Below are 18,233 nucleotides of genomic sequence, written 5' to 3' on the forward strand. Positions count from 1 at the left end.
AAAGCCGTATTCAATTTTAAAGCCGTATTCAATTTTAATTCACATATTTTGCTAGAAAGTGACCCTACGGAATGATAGACATCTATGCTAGTTGGTCATAGCTACGTCTATCTCGATTCGATGCATAGAGCCGATGATTTGATTTCATATGAACTAGATGGTATAATAAAAAGATCTTGCAAAGTTTCGTGCAGAAGCAAATATTTTAGCTCAAAAAAAAAAAAATACTTTGAAAACTTTAAAACATTTAAGGGATGAAAATGAAATTTTCACAATCTATCTGGGGACGATGACTCCTATTGATGTTATCATAGTTAATTGCTGTTCCCCACATCCACGTGCGTGTTACTGTGTCATGAAGACTTCCACGCTCGTCTTCAGTATATATGATTTTGCTGCTGACACTAATTCATGCGAGTTTCGGTCAAAAAAAATCTCAACTTGATCAATGAGCAAGGCCATGGGCAAAATTCACTACCTTTTCTTGATAAATTTTAGCTTAGTTTCGTTAGCCATGATGGCTGCCGGCAACAGTAATGTTACAACGGATCAATTAGCGCTTCTTGCACTAAGAGATCGCATGATCAATTCAGAGCCTCGAGAAATCTTGGCAAAAAACTGGTCCATTACCTCCTCCGTCTGTGATTGGATAGGGGTCACCTGCGGCTCTCGACACCACCGAGTGACTGCCTTGAATATCTCAAATATGAACCTTACTGGTACCTTACCTCCTCAACTTGGGAACCTGTCCTTTCTGGTTTCCCTTAACATTAGCAAGAACAATTTCCATGGAGAGTTGCCCCGTGAGTTAGTTCACTTGCGCAGATTGAGATACCTTAATTTTAAGATCAACAATCTCGGTGGAGAGCTTCCCTCCTGCTTTGGTTACTTACATAAACTCCAATACCTGTCTCTCGCAAACAATAGCTTTTCGGGTTCTATCCCGCCTTCCATCTCTAACATGTCAAAATTGGAGACGCTATATCTGTCTTTCAATTCCATTGAGGGGACCATTCCAACAGAATTTCAGAATCTTCATAATTTGAAGACTTTGATTATTGAGTGGAATCAGCTTTCCGGTCCTTTGCCTCTCCATGTATTCAACATTTCCTCACTGGAAAACATTGCCTTCTGGAATAACAACCTATATGGCACTCTTCCGGACGACATCTGTCAGCGCCTTAAGAAACTCACATGGCTTAATCTAGCGGACAACAATTTGATCGGTCGAATACCTTCAACGGTGTCTCAGTGTTCACTGCTTCGGTATCTTTGCTTGTCTGGGAACCATTTCACTGGACCGATACCCATGGGAATTGGGAACCTGACAATGCTGGAGGAAATACTCCTGCAGACGAACAAATTAACAGGTAAAATGCATTAGTGACTGCTTTCATTCCTATCTTTTAAGTATAGATTAAGCTTATGTTTCTGTTCTTGTATATGCTTCATAGATATCTAGTAAGCTTATGCTTCTGTTCTTCTATATGGAGGTTTCATAGAAACATAATAACTATACCAACATTTGTCCTTTTTTTTTTTTTTGCGGTTTTGATAGGCAGTGATGTGAAAGCCCAGCCTCTCTCTATTAGTCTAGATTAGTCTAGATGCAAGTTACATTTCTAGAATCTTCCCGAAGGAAATCAGCACCGCCTTAATTGTGGTAACTTAGTGCATGTATAAATGGACGGCAAGTGTTTAGTACAAGTGTACGGTAATTTTATGAGTTTTAAATTGGTGTCTTAGTTTAGAGTATAATTGTTAGGAGTTCTAGTTATTTTGGTATAGTGCGTGTTGTGTATAAATTATGATTATTATTTGTGGATTTCATTTTGGATTTTGGGATTCACATACGCCCACATAAACATTCACGTTTATGTACGAGCGTGCATATATTCTTTGGTAAATTACATTTACCTCTTTTGAGGTTTGATTAAATTACGTATCAGATCCTAAGGTTTGTCAAATAGATTTATAACATAAACACTCTTTTCGCATGGGTCTTAACCCTTTAACATTACAGGCCTTCATCAAATCCACTTTTATGACAAATCTTGGCTTTCCTCTGATATTCTCTTACCAATGCATGCATTAAAAGAACACTATCTGCTAAAGCAGCATCAATTGTTGGAAGGGGAGATCGATGTCTGCCTTTCACAAAAGCATTTTGAGTAGTTGAAATGAACGTGGGAAGCACGTTCTTCAATCTAACAGCAGGCATTGCAGCAATACACTTGTATAAGTGTATTAAAGTAGGAAATATATCTATAGTCCTTCATATGAATAGCATCCTTCACCTTTGGAATCAAAGTACAGAAGTACTGTTTAGGGGATAGAACATATAACATTGTTCAAAACAGAACTTTATAGCATCTGCAATCTCCCTTCCAATTGTATCCCCGCTGCCTTTAAAGAATTCACTGGCATATCAATCTGGTCCAGGTGATTTCCCATTCTTCAAGCCAGGTGTTTGCAATTGTTGTTTCTACTCATCAGAGATAATAGGAGAGATCATCTCTAATAGATACCTTGATTTTAGAACTAAAAAGATTCTTATAATATTGAACTGCTATTTCCTTCATCAACTCATAATCAGTTACTCTTTCTCCAGCATCTGTGATTAAGGACAGGATTTTATTTCTAGCAATATTGCTCTTCATTTTTCTAGAGAAAAAAATAGTATTTCTGTCCTCCATATTTAGTCACTGAATTCGAGATTTTTCTTTGAAAAATTGCTCCTCAGCTATCACTAGTATTGCAAACTTATTAGTTGTTGACTTACACTTCTAGATCAGCTCACTATTTCTAGGTTCTGATTGGAAAGCAACATGAATGCTATCCAATTGAGCCTTCTTTTGCAGCATTCTGGCACTGGTACTACTGAAGTGCTTTGTATTCAAGAGTTTGAGCTCAACTTTCAATTTTCTAGGCTTTTCACACACTTTTGAGTGGATTACCAACAACAACAAGTGACCAAGAAGCCCTTAGCACATCACTAAACTGCTCATGCTTCAACCAAAAACTGTGAAATTTAAAGGGCTTGGGACCAAAGTCTATAGTATCTACAGTTCTGACAGAAACTTGAGAGTGATCAGACACATTTGGAGGCAAAAATTCAACTTTCATTCCTAGAAGAGGAGTACCATGCATCATTTGCAAACACCCTATCAAATTTACTATATATTTTAACTCCATCATCTATCAAACTACACCAAATATAATATAGTCCTATACTAGGAACTTCATCTACATCCATCGTCTCAATAAAGGTATTAAACTCCTCTATTTACCTAAAGTCAAAATCATAACCACCAAATTTATCCTCAGCAGATCTCAGAGCATTGAAATCTCCAAGGATCGCCCAAGGATTACCACCTATTTGCCGGTTCAACTCCATCAAATACTTCACAAAGGTCTTCTATCTGCAGGTTTATTCATACCATATACCATAGTTACCATAAAAGGGATCTTTAAGGTCACAACTTGTACTAAGCAAGTGATTGCTTCATGGTGCATTTTAAAAAGTTGACACTGCACATTTGTCCCATTTCACCAAAACAAGACTCTACCAGCAGTATTACTAGTAGCACTATGAAAATAGCTCCATCCAGGCATACATCTTTGCATCACATTATCTATGTTATGCATTTTGACTTTATTCTCAAAAATGCCAATACTATCCACATGTAATTCAGATATTAGTTTTTACATAGCTATTTGTTTTACAAGTATATTGAGACCTCTAATATTCCAACATATGACTTTATGATGAGATAGGCATCTTGTTACACTTTCCCTTCCGCCTCTGCTTCAACTTTACACTTTTTGAACTTTTTGCAGTAATATTACTATCACTATCCTCTCAACTCGATAAAGAAGAATAACTATTTGCAATTAGTAGAGCAATCTCAATACCAATGATAGGAATTGACTTTCCCATCATATCAGCAACTGGCTCACTACAACCACTCTCAGGGATCATGTTACTATTCTCTTTTGGTAAAGCCATTTCCAATATTTTATGATCCATCACATCTTTCCCTTTGTCATGATTCTGTTCAAGCTCCATAATAGACTTGCCAGCCTTTGCAACAATCATTCTTTTTTCTTCTTGGATAGTAGGTTTACTGTTCTTTACACCAACCATTGTCTCTTCTTTCTGTTTGGGCATCCATTTTTTAATCACCTGGGGAACTGACAGACATTTATTTGCCTAATGTCCAAAACTCCAACAGTGGTTACAACTGGATAATACCCACTCATACTCCACTTGCTAATAATCCTTCCTCCAAAATTCATTGACAAATGGGATGCTCGTAGGTCTTGCTGTCTTTATATCTAATTCAACACAGACCTTAGCAAATCCAACTCTTGTTTGAGCTGCGGTATGATGATCAGTATATAGTGGTTTTCCCACAACACTAGCTAGTTTGCTAAGAACACTAGGGGTATAATAGTGCAATTTGCCAGTTTCAAACTTGGAAATCGAATCCAAATGGGCACAGTGGAATAGATATCCTTAGACAGATCAAAATCCAGACTCCAAGGCTTTAAGAAAAGCATTTTACTACCCCATAGCCAGGGTGATTGCTCGAGTACCTCATTTTTACTAGCCTCGTCAGAGAAGTTAAACACAAAGATCCCCTGCTTAGCACAGAAAATTTCCATTTTTCCCAAGTGGTTCCACTTCGTATCAACAAATTTTTTGATTACAGAGAAAGGAGGCAAAGTTCCCACCATAAACCCAACTACTGCATATTTCCATTTGTTGATGCCTTCAAGTACATCATCCAGATCCAATTTTACCAGAGACAAATGCTCATTAGCAGTCTTTTCCAGAGGATCAAAATTAAGATGCATACCTCTGTAAGAAGACTTGGATTTGACAACTTGCACACACAAATCTCTTGTCAACAGATCCCTTTGTTTTCCTGCACTAGATTCCCCACAATCCACCTATCGCAAACCTTGCGCTTCAACTAGAGTTGGAAATTCATGATCGTCCTTCCCATTCATAACCATTAGCAAATTTCGCCCATTCCCAACATCAGGCCATTGAATTCGCTTGGAAGGAACCATTGCATGTCTTCCTTTCGCTGAATTAGTATGCAAAATAGGCACTAGTTCTGAAAAAGGAGCCATAAGTGTCTAGTTCAAAGATCCCACCAGATCACGCAAAACAAGATGAAACAAAGAAATTTGACCGAGGAAAAGTAATCGGGGAAGTAGACGCTCACAAACCACTGTAAAAAAACTACCCCATTGAAGCAGGAGAGCTCCAACAATAGCAGGAAGAAGCAGCGTGCACCTTGGTAAGTGGTAACTCTCCTCGGCGCACGTTTTGACTTTATTAATTTTGCTACTAACAGTATCACTGTGATTCTAACTTCTAAGGTTAAAAATATCAGTTGTTTCTCCCATTTTTAAAATTTTGTAATATTTTCAACCCAATCAAAATATATGATTAAACCACTTATTCTAGTGAAAGGAAAATAATTTCTTTCTAACAATGCCGTTTGTTACACTATTATTTTACACAGTTACAATTATATTAATTAAGACTTGAAAACAAAAACAAAAAACATGAAGATGCAAGTCTGCTGTGATAAATTATGGCAACTAAAAACATAAGCAGCATATTCATTTAATCCGCAAACAATTAATAAAAGTTCATTTAAGATATTCTCAAGCGACAAAAGTAATTTTTTTTCTTTGGGATTTGTCTATTTGGTGGTCTAAGATCACATAACAAGTTGTAGATTTTTTTTTTTTTTTTTTGGCGAAAGGAATGGACCCAAAAATTTTGCAATTTAGGGGGTCAGTTTTGTTTTTAGAACTTTAATATTGGGCTTATCTTCATTTTTTAACATGCTCTTAGAGTACCGAATAAAAGAAATCTTTCCTTTTATGTAATATGTTTTGAGTAAATTTAAGAAATTTTATAGACTGTTTAGTGTCCATACTTTTTATTTCTCCAACTCGATGGCTTGAAAATTAGAAAGAAGAGAAACTATTCATAATCATATTTAAAATTCATTTGAGATGTTTTCAAGGTGCAAAGAAGTTATTTTATTCATCTTTGCAGTATTTTCAAATGCTTTTTATGCATTTCATAAAATATTCAGAAGTTGAGCTTTTTTTTTATATATTTTTTGTCCATATTATTACCAAAAAATATTAAAGGATCTCTCAACTTGGTTAAGAAATATTTCTATTTAATTACCACATTAGTCAAGTTTTCAAATGTTAAGGAGTTTTTAATTAGTTTATCATAACAATAACGTAGCAGGTTCAGTTGGTAAGATGCTTTACCTATAAGTCAAAAATCATTATTGATCCTTGTTGAGAAGAAAATAGTTTATCTTGGTGAGTTAGGGACCACAAAAAAAAGAGTAACTTTGGAATGATGAATTGGTACTTTTTTATAATCAACATGTAAGATCCAAAATCCTAACGGATTTGAACTCCTCTGTACAAGCAACCGATCACTAATGGCCAATTGGCAAACTGGACTTACTAATTGAAACTACAACTAAATGATACAAAATGCAAGTAAAATAATAAGAAACAACAATTGCCTTGTGCTCTTGTCATACATTTTAGGTTTTCGTATACTTGTCCAGCTATCATTTTTTTTTTTTTTACATAATATAGTGTACGTTTATTAGAAATAAATTGGTGTATATCAACTCAATGTAAAATACAATTGCAACCATACCTACCCTGACCCCGTAGTCATTGATCTGTTAAATTTATGGGTTTGTTTTTCTTTCTATAAACAAATTAGATAAGCTATTATTTCTTGAATAGTTTTTTATTTGATACCTTCTTCTTTTTTTTTTTTTGGTGTAAATCCTTGTTGAATTTTAGTAATGTCTCACTAGTTTTTGACAAAATAGAAATTGGTTCCTTTTCCTTGATTTAATGGAGCACTCATTTTTAGGAATTCAATAGGAAAAAGCTCTTATCTAATTTTCTTTGTTAATTTAGTGATTTATGCTTAAAAATAGAATTTAGTGCGTTAAATGAGTAGGGAAAAATCAGTTTTGTATTCATTGGGTACTTTTTTGTATTCAATAGTTCTGTTAGTTGGATTTAAACACTGGGATAGACAAGCATGACCGTAAAACCTGATCTATGTTCGGTTAAATCTTCCCCTGCTATGTTATAGACATTCTATAATCATTTTCAATTAATGCATTTGGAGAATTCAATTATCTCCTTAGCGTTGTTATTATATACTTCCATTACAAGTCAATTCAAACTCATAAAAGTTGCAATTTTGCAGGTGCAATTCCAAATGAAATAGGGAATCTTACTATGTTGAAGACTTTAAATTTTTGCAACAACAAGTTGACAGGTATGCCTTTGCTCCTAATGACAAGTTCTTGATTGCTTAAACCATAGGCAAAGCTCGGCATGCGATTGGATTTATGCTTAAAAATCAGTTTTATATTCATTGGGTACTTTTTTGTATTCAATAGTTCTGTTAGTTGGATTTAAACACTGTGATAGACAAGCATGACCGTAAAACCTGATCTATGTTCGGTTAAATCTGCCCCTGCTATGTTATAGACATTCTATATATAATCATTTTCAATTAATGCATTTGGAGAATTCAATTATCTCCTTAGCGTTGTTATTATATACTTTCATTACAAGTCAATTCAAACTCATAAAAGTTGCAATTTTGCAGGTGCAATTCCAAATGAAATAGGGAATCTTACTATGTTGACGATTTTAACTTTTCGCGACAACAAGTTGACAGGTATGCCTTTGCTCCTAATGACAAGTTCTTGATTGCTTAAACCATAGGCAAAGCTCGGCATGCGATTGGATTTATAGGATAAAAGGATCACGACTATTTCCAATTAATGCATTTGGAAAGTTAAAATCTCATCATTGTTTGTTACTACATTGTTTCATTACAAGTCAAATCAAACTCATAAAAATAGCAATTTTGCAGGTGTAATTCCAGCTGAAATAGGGAATTTACTTATGTTGACGGCTTTAGACTTTCATAACAACAAATTGACAGGTATGTCTTCGTTCCTAGTGACAAGGTCTCAATTGCGTGGACTGTCTTTAAAACTCCACATCAGTTTGATCTATAGGATAACTTAGGCCTATGTTCAAAGAGGTTAGTTTTAAAGCCTTGCTGGAAGGATTTGGGAAGACCTATAACTTTCTATTATTCTAAAAGATTTTTTTTTTAAATTTAAATTTTAGAACCTTGCTAGGCATCGCCAAGGGAAAGTTGCCGATTGTATGCTAACGCAAAAGCAGTTCAATTACCATATTACAGGTGGAATACCCGAAAATATTGGGAACCTTCACAGATTGGAGGAGCTTTATTTATACAACAATACACTATCGGGTTCCATACCGGCAGCAATTTTTAACATTTCATCTCTCCAACATATTGAACTTAATCAGAACAAATTCTCAGGACCTATTCCTTTGACAGCGAGTAATAAGCTAAGCAATTTGGAGTCTCTTCTTCTTGATGACAATTACTTGAGCGGAGTTATACCTAGCACCATCTCAAATGCTACTAAGCTAGTTTTTTTGGGGCTTTACAATAATGAGCTCACAGGTTCAATCCCCACCTCTTTAGGAAGTTTAAGAAATCTAAAATTTCTAGGCTTGGCTCGCAACAAGCTGTCAAGTCAATCCTCAGAATTGAGCATTTTCACTTTCTTGACGAGTTGCAGAACTTTGAAATATTTAGTGTTGGATAATAATCCTCTAAATGGTTTTCTACCGGCTTCCTTTTCTAACTATTCGACTTCACTTGAAGCCATAAGTGCAAACAGTTGTAAAATCAAAGGAAACATCCCAGATGGAATCAGCAATTTGAGCAGTTTAGTGCTACTAGAATTTTCAGGTAATGAATTGATTGGATCTGTCCCAAGAACTATGCATAGTCTGGCAAATCTTCAGGTGTTGTACTTGGACTCCAATCAAATAAGAGATGTCTTGGACATTTTCTGTGGATTACATAGTTTGGGGTTGTTAGACTTGAGCCAAAATCAAATTTTTGGTAGTATCCCAGAATGCTTAGGAAATATGACAAATTGGAGACAGCTTTACTTGGACACCAATAGGTTGACTTCTATGATACCTGCTACCCTATTGAGCATGAAAGATCTCCAAATTCTCAACCTTTCATCAAATTTCTTAAGTGGATCACTACCTCTAGAGATCAGGAACCTCAAAGCAACGTACAGTTTGGATCTCTCGTCTAATCAATTGTCAGGCATCATTCCTACTACAATTGGGATGCTACAAGTTTTACAGAACCTTTCATTGGCGAGAAATAATTTGCAGGGCTCCATACCAGAATCATTTAGCCATATGGTCAACTTGGAATTCTTGGACCTTTCACACAATAATCTCTCTGGTGTGATACCCAAGTCAATGGAGGCACTCAAATCTCTTAAGGAATGCAATGTTTCTTTTAATAGATTAAGTGGCGAAATTCCTAGAGATGGTCCCTTCAGAAATTTTACAGGTCAATTGTTCATGAACAATGAAGGACTCTGTGGTGACCCAAGGATTAGTGTTCCACCATGTCAGAGTAATTCAATTAGAAGATCGAGCAAAAGAAAGGTGCTTCTACTTGTCATTAGTGTGTCAGGGATTGCAGCAATACTGATAATAGCAATTGGAGCATTATTGAATCTAAGGTGGCTAAAGAAACCAAAGAGTTCTGGTGGAACAGAGTTGATGTCAATGGAAAAATATGATAGATTTTCATACTATGACCTTTTGCGCTCAACTGATAACTACAATGAAAGCAATTTGCTTGGAGAAGGGAGCTATGGTTCTGTTTACAAAGGGATCCTAAGCGATGGCACTGTTGTGGCTATCAAGGTATTCAACTTGCTAGCGGAAGATTCATTAAAAAGCTTTGATAGAGAATGCGAGGCACTAAAGAGTTTACGCCATCGAAATCTTACAAAAGTGCTCGGCTGCTGCTCTAACCCTGATTTTAAAGCCTTGGTACTCAAATACATGCCCAATGGGAGTCTTGAGAAGTGGTTGTACTCTCACAACCATTTTTTAGATATGTTTCAAAGAATAAACATAATGATTGATGTTGCTTGTGCATTGGAATATCTCCATTATGGTTGTCATACTCCTGTGGCACATTGTGACTTGAAGCCCAGTAATATCTTGCTTGATGAAGATATGGCTGCTCATGTAAGTGATTTTGGTATAGCAAAAATGTTTGGCCAAGGAGAAAGTATTTTGTATACCAACACCCTCGCAACACTGGGATACATTGCACCAGGTTAAGCATTTAGCTTTTGCTGTCTACATTTTCTTTACTTCTACGATGCTGTTCATCTGTTGTTAATCTTTTAACTAATTCTATTATTCTGACTATTGTAATCTTACGACAGAGTATGGATCCGAGGGGATGGTTTCGACAAGAATCGATGTATACAGTTTTGGAATAGTTTTGATTGAAACTTTTTCCAGGATGAAGCCTAGTGATGAAATGTTTTCAGGAGATTTAAGCCTTAAAAGCTGGGTAGAAGATTGTCTTCCTGATGCACTTCAAGTGGTTGATGCGAACTTAATAAGGCCAGAGGATCAGCATTTCACTCACAAGCTGAAGTGTGTTTTATTGATCATGAACTTGGCTCTAAACTGCTGTAGAGAATCTCCAGGGGAAAGGATGAACATGAAAGATGTTTTAGCAAATTTGAAGAAGATTAAACACCAGCTTCTTATGACAGTAAGTGCTTAGCAATTTTGTGCAAATTTTATCTTTCAATATAGAAGTTACTTTCCTTATTTGTTTGCACTCATGGCCTACTATTTCTTGTAGCCAACTCTCAGACCTTGAGTGGATCAAATACAATGTTTTGACCAGATCAAACAGATATTGCTATATAATTCAAAAGCTTGATTATTTTGAAGGCTCAAGAGTTATGTACTTGATTCCATGGGTGCCATTATATATGCCGAATTTGGACTTTCAGTTATGGGGCATAATAGATAATTGGTTTTATTTTGCTTTCTTTGAATTTTGATTAAATTCTTGGTTACTTCTTATGTGGACCTGATTATGTATCTTTTAGCCTTATCATGTATTAAGATTGCAATAAATGTTTCGTTTCTACAAATGAATGCATCAGGTTGCTTAGGTTCCTCTCTAAACTACAGAAAGAATAGTAGCTGTTATTTGTTTTTCTTCCTTTACAACAGTTATATCCTACAAGTCGTTTAAAAGAGTTAAGTGAAAGCATGGCTTTTGTTGGCAACTGTCACTTCCCTTTGTTCTTTTGGGATTCTTTGAATCATCACATATCAGAACTTTAATATCCCTACCTAATTTGAGCTGTCCATTTATACGTGGAACGAAAATTGTGAGAATATAAAACTCTATTGGACTTGGGGTGTGGAACAGAAACAGAGATGTGCAAGTATGAAGTATCAGAGAATTGGTGAAGCATTTTTATAAAGAATGTACTTAATCAAGCTTCAGCTATCAGCCTTTAATGCACCATTTTAATTTAAAGAATGGTTAACTATTGACTGTACTGAGGACACTAATGTAATAGTTACTAGCTAGAGATAATAACAACGTCCTTCTTGTTGGAGTCTTTTGATCTTATGGACTTTCTGCCAGCATCCTTTGATTTTTTTTTTTTTAGTTTTAACAAAAAAAAAAGTCAAGTCTAATAGAATTCATGTAGATAATATTAAAGTGAAACATTGCAATTCTTGACATAGAGATTTGCTAAAAAGTTTCCAAGACTAGGGTGGTAGAGCTACCTCAAAGGAAAAGTCTATTGACATCCGAGGCAAGTAAAGAAGAACATGCTTCCACTTACCAGGAAGTTTCTAGCAAAAGTCATCCTAGACCTAAATATATGTCCTTTCAAACTATTTACTTGTACACAATATAAATAAGCTCAGTTGGCACAGATTCTCTATTTGGTTTTTTTTTTGTCGGAAGGTAGAATTCTTATAACTAATCTAGGGAGGAGGGGGACTCGATGTAAATAGAGACTCTATCGAAGAAGACCAATTAAGGTCGTCACATATTGTGACAAAATTTTGGTGGGAAGTCAAGGGTTCAACCCTTAACCTCCCACACCACTGGGCCAAAGGTCGGGTGGCAAATTCTCTGTTTGGTTATGCCAAGTTGTTTAGGGAATTGAAGTGAACCAGTGTTACCAAAAAGAGAACTTTATCTTGATTAAATTCAATAAATAACATACCAAGAAAAAATGTACGAGTAAAGGGGAGAATTATATACATGCTTTAGAGGACAACATTTGTTAGTTGTTTTACAAGAGAAGAAACAAAGTCTACAACCACTTAGCTCATATAAAATCAAAAGATCAGTTATGATGTTATCACTGTTAACCTAAATTATTTGCACCTATATTTGGTCTAAATGTGGCAATATTTACGATGACATCAACCTATATCACTCTAAATTTCTCTTATGCGTACTATCTTTGGGGCTTTTGTCAGCTCTTAATGTGGAGAATTTTTTTTTTATTTTTTTAAAGTGAAGTTAGAACATCTCCAATCAGTATCCTCTCCTCAGGTTGCTCTCCTGAGCACTTGAAAGGTAATTCCATTATTGATGGCGTGCACTTTTACTATCTCTATTGGATTCTCTTCAAATTGGCTTAATTTCTTTTAGGTGGGTTCTTTATTTTGTATGAAAGTAACTAGTTTCCTAATTATTTTAATTACTTGAAGTAGTAGTTAAAAAATTTCCTATTTATATGAGTTTAGGAATTAGAAACTATTTCCTGTTTTGTATGAGTTTAGGAATTAGCATTTAAATCCTATTATTATTTTGATGTTGGTCCGGTAGTAATGTGACTTATAAATAGGCGGGGATTGGTATACTACAAAGTGGCACACAAGGAGCCATGTAGCTTTGTACATGGGGTAAGAGAGGACTCTTAGGTGTGAGAGATGGTATATAAGCGTTGGGTTTGGATTCAAATTGTATTCTTGTGTAAAGTTTTTTATCTCATAACAAAAACGGGTATTCTTTCTATGGATGTAGACTCAATAAGGAATCACGTTAAATTTTGTGTATTGTTTATTTTTGTATTAGTGACTTGTTTATCATTAAATTATTGTGTACTTAATTTTTCAATAGTGATTTATTCCGCGTCTGAAACCCAATAAACTGGTACTACAGTGGGGTTCATGATTGAATCTTGATTGACTATTGGCATCAGAGGTCTGAATCCCATCAAACTAAATTTTTTTCCTTCTATTCAAAAGGATGCTGTTATTTCGAGATCTAACAAAACGTTTTATTAAGTGGCTAGGAAAATGATTTACAGGCATTGGTGCTCTATTAGGACTTCGAACTGTCAACTACAAAAAATCAAATCTAGAAAGCAGAGTTTTAAAACTGAACCTTAATCTTCTCTAGAGCTGCAAGAGCATCTTTCATGCCGATCCTTTCTTTAGGAGATTTTGCAGTGCAATGCATAGCCAGTTCCATAACTAAAGAAACACACTCCAATTTTCCTGTGAAGTTCCCTTCATTTGGCTTTAGTAAGTTAGCATCCAGAACTTCATTTATACACTATGCGGCATGGAGTCTTTTATCCAGAGTTTGAGACTCGAATTTCCTGTAAACTTTTCATCACTGGGCTTTGTTCTCGTAAAAGTTTCCATCAACATGATTCCAAAACTATAAACATCACACCTCCTTGATACTAGTCCTTCCAAACCATATTCTGCAGTGGTAATCCATTATATTTAAAGAATCAATTACATGACCTCTGTTGCAAAGGACCTGAAGCAAAATTGGAATTTAAAAGAAAATTGAAGAGTTAGTTTTAGACTTTAGCCGTGCAATATAACCAAAGGTGGCTAGCGTTCTTGTGTAGACGATGCTGTCGTCTTTATCCATCAATTTTGCGATGCTAAAGTCGGTTACATGAGCAACCATTTCTGCATCTAGCAGGACATTACTAGGCTTCAAATCGCAATGAATCACTGGTATCAAGTAGCCATTATGAAAATAATCAATTGCACGCACCACATCTATCATTCTGTTTAATCTCTGCATTATATCCAAGAAATAGTTGTGGGAATACAACCACTTTTCAAGACTACCACCAGGCATGAATTCAAGAACTAGAGCTTTGAAATCATTATTACAGCAACTGCCAAGTACTTTTGTGAGATTTCAATGGCGAACGTTGCGAAACACTTCACATTCTCTTTCGAAACTCCCTGGTGAAATTTTCACTTGTAAATTGAGCATTTTAACCGCCACTAGCATCCCATCTTTTAAAATCCCTTTGTAGACAGATCCACAACTCCCTGTGCCAAGCAAATTGCTTTTCTCATAACCATGAGTTGCTTGTAAAAGCTCATAATATGAAATCCTTTGCACAGTTCTGATCTCCAATATCCCTTCAGTCCTACCCACCTCAGTTTTGTTTCGATACATTAGAAATACTATTGTTAAGGTTATAGCCATTAATGCTGCTCCAATACCAGAGGTAATGAATATTACATGAGATGTTTTCTTCCTGGTTGACTTGTGACCCATGGAAGTGCTGCAAGGAGGAACAAGAAATCTTGTACTACCACATAGCCCTCCATTAGACATGAATGATTGACTCGTGAAGTTTTTGAAAGGGCCATCAGATGGAATTTCACCCCATAAATTGTTTAAAGAAAGATTGACGTAACTGAGAAATTGAAGTGCCACCAAGGACTTTGGGATTAGACCTGAAAGATTATTATTGGATAAGTCCAAGAACACCAAATTTGACAAGTCACCCATCGAGTCTGGAATAGATCCTTGTAGCTTATTTTCTGCCAAAGAAAGTGTCAATAGCATTTGCAGACCTCCAGTTGAGCTCGGAATGTTTAAATTGCATAGGGCACCAACCGCTTTTGGAATTGAACCTGTGAAAATACAATGAACTTGTGACAAAAATTTGCAAGAACTCGGGTCATTAATAATTAATTGAAAAGCACGTATCATTCATCCATCGACTTACTCATTTCTATAACAGAGTTGATGACTAAAGTTATACCTACCTCTAAAATTGTGGTCACCAAGATATAATAATTCTAGTGTCGTCAAGTTCCAAATTTCTTTTGGAATGAGCCCACCAAAGTTGTTGTAGGACAAGAAGTATTTCAAGTCGTGAACACCGAGATAAGCTAGATGGTATTTGGCCACTTAACTTATTCGAAGACAAACTAAGCTTTTTCAGTTTTGTAAGATTGAGACATACATCAGTAGGCAGATTTCCAAACGGGCTATGTCCAAGCGCTATAGTTTCTGGCGTTGATATGTTGAAGACTGAAGATGGTATGGAGTCATTAAGTTGGTTGGTTTCAATGTCTACATACTTCAGGCTATGAAGATTTCCAATCTCCTCTGGAATGATTCCTTGAATGGAGTTGGATGATAGAATCAAGTTTTCAAGCTTTAAAAGGTTGAAGAGAGAATGAGGGATCAAACGTGTAAAATTATTCTTTTTCAGATTCAAGTATTTGAGGCAGGTTAAGAAGCTAAACCAGGAAGGAATTTGTCCAGTGAAGTTATTGAAACTTAAATTGATCACCCGAAGTCTGTGCAAATAAACAATCTCCTGAGGCAGACTTCCCTGGAATTTGTTGCCACTCAAATCCAGAGTAACCAGAAATGAAAGGTTTCCAAGTAGTCGAGGAATGGTGCCTGTAAGACCCATGTTTGAAATATTTAAGGCAGTCACCCTGTGATGGCGAGAACTGCACGTAACTCCATTCCAGATGCATGTAGATGCAGAAGTAGTTCAATTGGTTTTCAGAAGATTGCGAGGGTCTGCAGTGAGATGGGATTTTAAGGCGAGAAGAGCAGATTGATCAGTGGTGATGTCGTTTGCTGCAATGATTGAGCAAGTTGTCAAACAAAGTATCAACAAATGATGAATCAAAAGGCATGTTTTGTGAGTTTTCTTCATGATCAAATTGTAATTTCAGACCAGAAGGCTATACTTTCTTGGATGAGAGCAGAGGTCAACTTAATATGATTGGCCTGGAGACAAAGGAGCAAATTTTTTTCGGATCCTTGACCAATTATATCTGATTTGTTGTAATTTAATTTCTGCAAACTAAGTCAATATTGTTGGGTACTAGTTAAATATTTAATGCCTGGTTTTTTAGTCCAAGTCATTACTGCAATTTATTTGAACAGATTCGACAATTATGCCCTGATACTTTAGCCAGGTTTTGCTATAGTCAATCATGTTTGAAATTTAATATATGCGCAACCTTATGATTTCAAAGCTTAGGTACTCTCACACCAATTATACCGTCCTTATATCTCTAAGAGCACCTCCATCTATATAGTTAGCGAAAACTGACCTTTTTTTTTGCCAAAAAAAAGAAAAAGAAGTTAAGGAAAATTGAAATTTTAATCCTCAATGTTTAGTGTGTGAACCAAATTGAACTCTGATCCTTGGTCATAGGAAATGTAGTCCCTAACATATTCAATTTTGGCCAAACTTATTCCCCAATGTTTTAATTTGAACAAATATAGTCCCTAAAATATTTAATTTGGCAAAATTTGTCCCCGGTGTTGCATTGAAAAGTTGCAGGACGTCACCAAAAATGTATTTAAAAAACAGCAGAATCCGTTGAATTACAAGAACTAAATGAGATTATATAAAAAGCACAAAGGTTGAAAAAAATTTAGAAACTGTAAAATAAGTGTAATACTAAATTCTGTCCAAATGAAGACAATGCTAGATTTGGCAGATTTACTGAATTCATAAATCATGTGATGTGCTCCGTTTGTTTATTTGTATACTTTCTTATAATCATGGATTAAGTAATATAAAATGTACAATAATCAAGTTTTGGTTGTTAAACTTATTTTGCTTTATTTACAAGGTGTAATAATAAGTCTAGGACCTGAAACAATAATCTAGTTTTAGGGCATTTTCTAAAGTTGTAAAATGTGTTTTTCTCTTCATAAGTGTAAATTTTATTTACAAATACTATGCAAAATAGAAAATAGTGTATTTATTTTATATTTTTATTATTTTTTGTAATTTTTGTTTTTTTCCTATAGTATTTATCATTCTAATACCTTTTTATGTAATTATCATAACTTTTTATGAGATTTTTATGCAACATGACAGACAATTGAATACTTTTGGGCTACATTTCTCTAGGTCAAGACATTCGAGATCAATTCGGCCAAACTATGTATTTTTGTTTTTTGGATGGGGGGCTGTATATGTTTTGGCCCAAATATTGGGGATTAATTTGGTTCACATCCTGAAGAACTAAAATGCATTTTTGCCATTAGTGTTTGAAGTCATAATTAAAACTTGAAAAGAATAAATTAGGATTTACTCATGGTACAATAGAAAATGAAACTTGAGAAATTGCTTAAACTCCCAAATACAAATATCATCATCTAAAGTTATATAGGAACTTATGCAAAGCAGTATAGAATGAAGCCATAGTAGGAGTTTTGGGGTACTATTCCCATTTCCACTCTAAAAGAGAATATGTTGAAATTAACAGAATAACTAATGATAAAAGTAAAATTAACACGGGGGACCAAAAGTTGTAATTCTTGGAATTAGAAAAAGCACCATTTTTTGTCTGGGAAGTCATTATTTTATCCAATAATTGTTATTGTCATTTTCATGGGGCTCCATTAGGTTTAGGTATTTAAAAAAAAGGCAAATAAAATATATTTCCCCAAGGACAGATTTACACTGCCCCCTCCCCCCGCCCCCCCCCCCCCCCTTCCCCAAAATATTTTAAAATCTTTGTTTTGTACCCCAGGTTTTAACAAAAAAAATTCATAATATCATACTTCTTGTCCCCTCAAAATTTTTTCATGTTTATTAATGAAACTTTTTCGAGAATGAAGCCTAGTAATGAAATGTCTTAAAATGAATTTGGATTAAAGATTCCGTTCAAATTTTTTCAAAAAAAAAAAAAAAGAAAGATTCCGTTCAAATGAATACGGCCAGAGGAAGAGTATTTCACTGACAAGCTGGAGTGCATTTTATTGATCTTTATATTAACCTTAACTGATGTAGAAAGTGTCCAGGTGGAAGGATCAACATGAAACAAGTTGTAGCTGACCTGAAGAAGATTAAACCAGGGAGAGGTTTAATGCTTTCCTGATGATCAACTACTCTAAAGATAGTTTATTATAAATAAAGTAACACAGATTGCAAAAAGATTTTGATTTGGGATTCACG

The 18,233-nt window shown here is 35.2% G+C and overlaps 1 protein-coding gene across 1 annotated transcript; it reads left to right on the plus strand.

Annotated features, from left to right (window-relative positions):
- Positions 1 to 427: 427 nt before the first annotated feature.
- On the plus strand, positions 428 to 11,164 carry LOC113726182 (uncharacterized). Its single transcript, XM_027249754.2, has 7 exons — positions 428 to 1,370; positions 7,289 to 7,360; positions 7,697 to 7,768; positions 7,967 to 8,038; positions 8,306 to 10,297; positions 10,410 to 10,747; positions 10,841 to 11,164. The coding sequence occupies exons 1-7, from the start codon at positions 449 to 451 to the stop codon at positions 10,856 to 10,858; spliced, it is 3,486 nt and encodes a 1,161-aa protein (XP_027105555.1). The 5' UTR covers positions 428 to 448; the 3' UTR covers positions 10,859 to 11,164.
- The last annotated feature ends 7,069 nt before the right edge of the window (positions 11,165 to 18,233 follow it).

Source organism: Coffea arabica, chromosome 2c (genome assembly GCF_036785885.1).
Source record: "Coffea arabica cultivar ET-39 chromosome 2c, Coffea Arabica ET-39 HiFi, whole genome shotgun sequence".
Classification (NCBI taxonomy): Eukaryota; Viridiplantae; Streptophyta; class Magnoliopsida; order Gentianales; family Rubiaceae; genus Coffea; species Coffea arabica.

Excerpts from the sequence above, each read along its gene's own strand:
- LOC113726182 (XM_027249754.2), top strand. The coding sequence starts at position 449 with ATGAGCAAGGCCATGGGCAAAATTCACTACCTTTTCTTGATAAATTTT. Across the intron at positions 1,371-7,288 it reads GCAGACGAACAAATTAACAG|GTGCAATTCCAAATGAAATA; the intron begins GTAAAATGCATT and ends GCAATTTTGCAG. Across the intron at positions 10,298-10,409 it reads ACTGGGATACATTGCACCAG|AGTATGGATCCGAGGGGATG; the intron begins GTTAAGCATTTA and ends ATCTTACGACAG.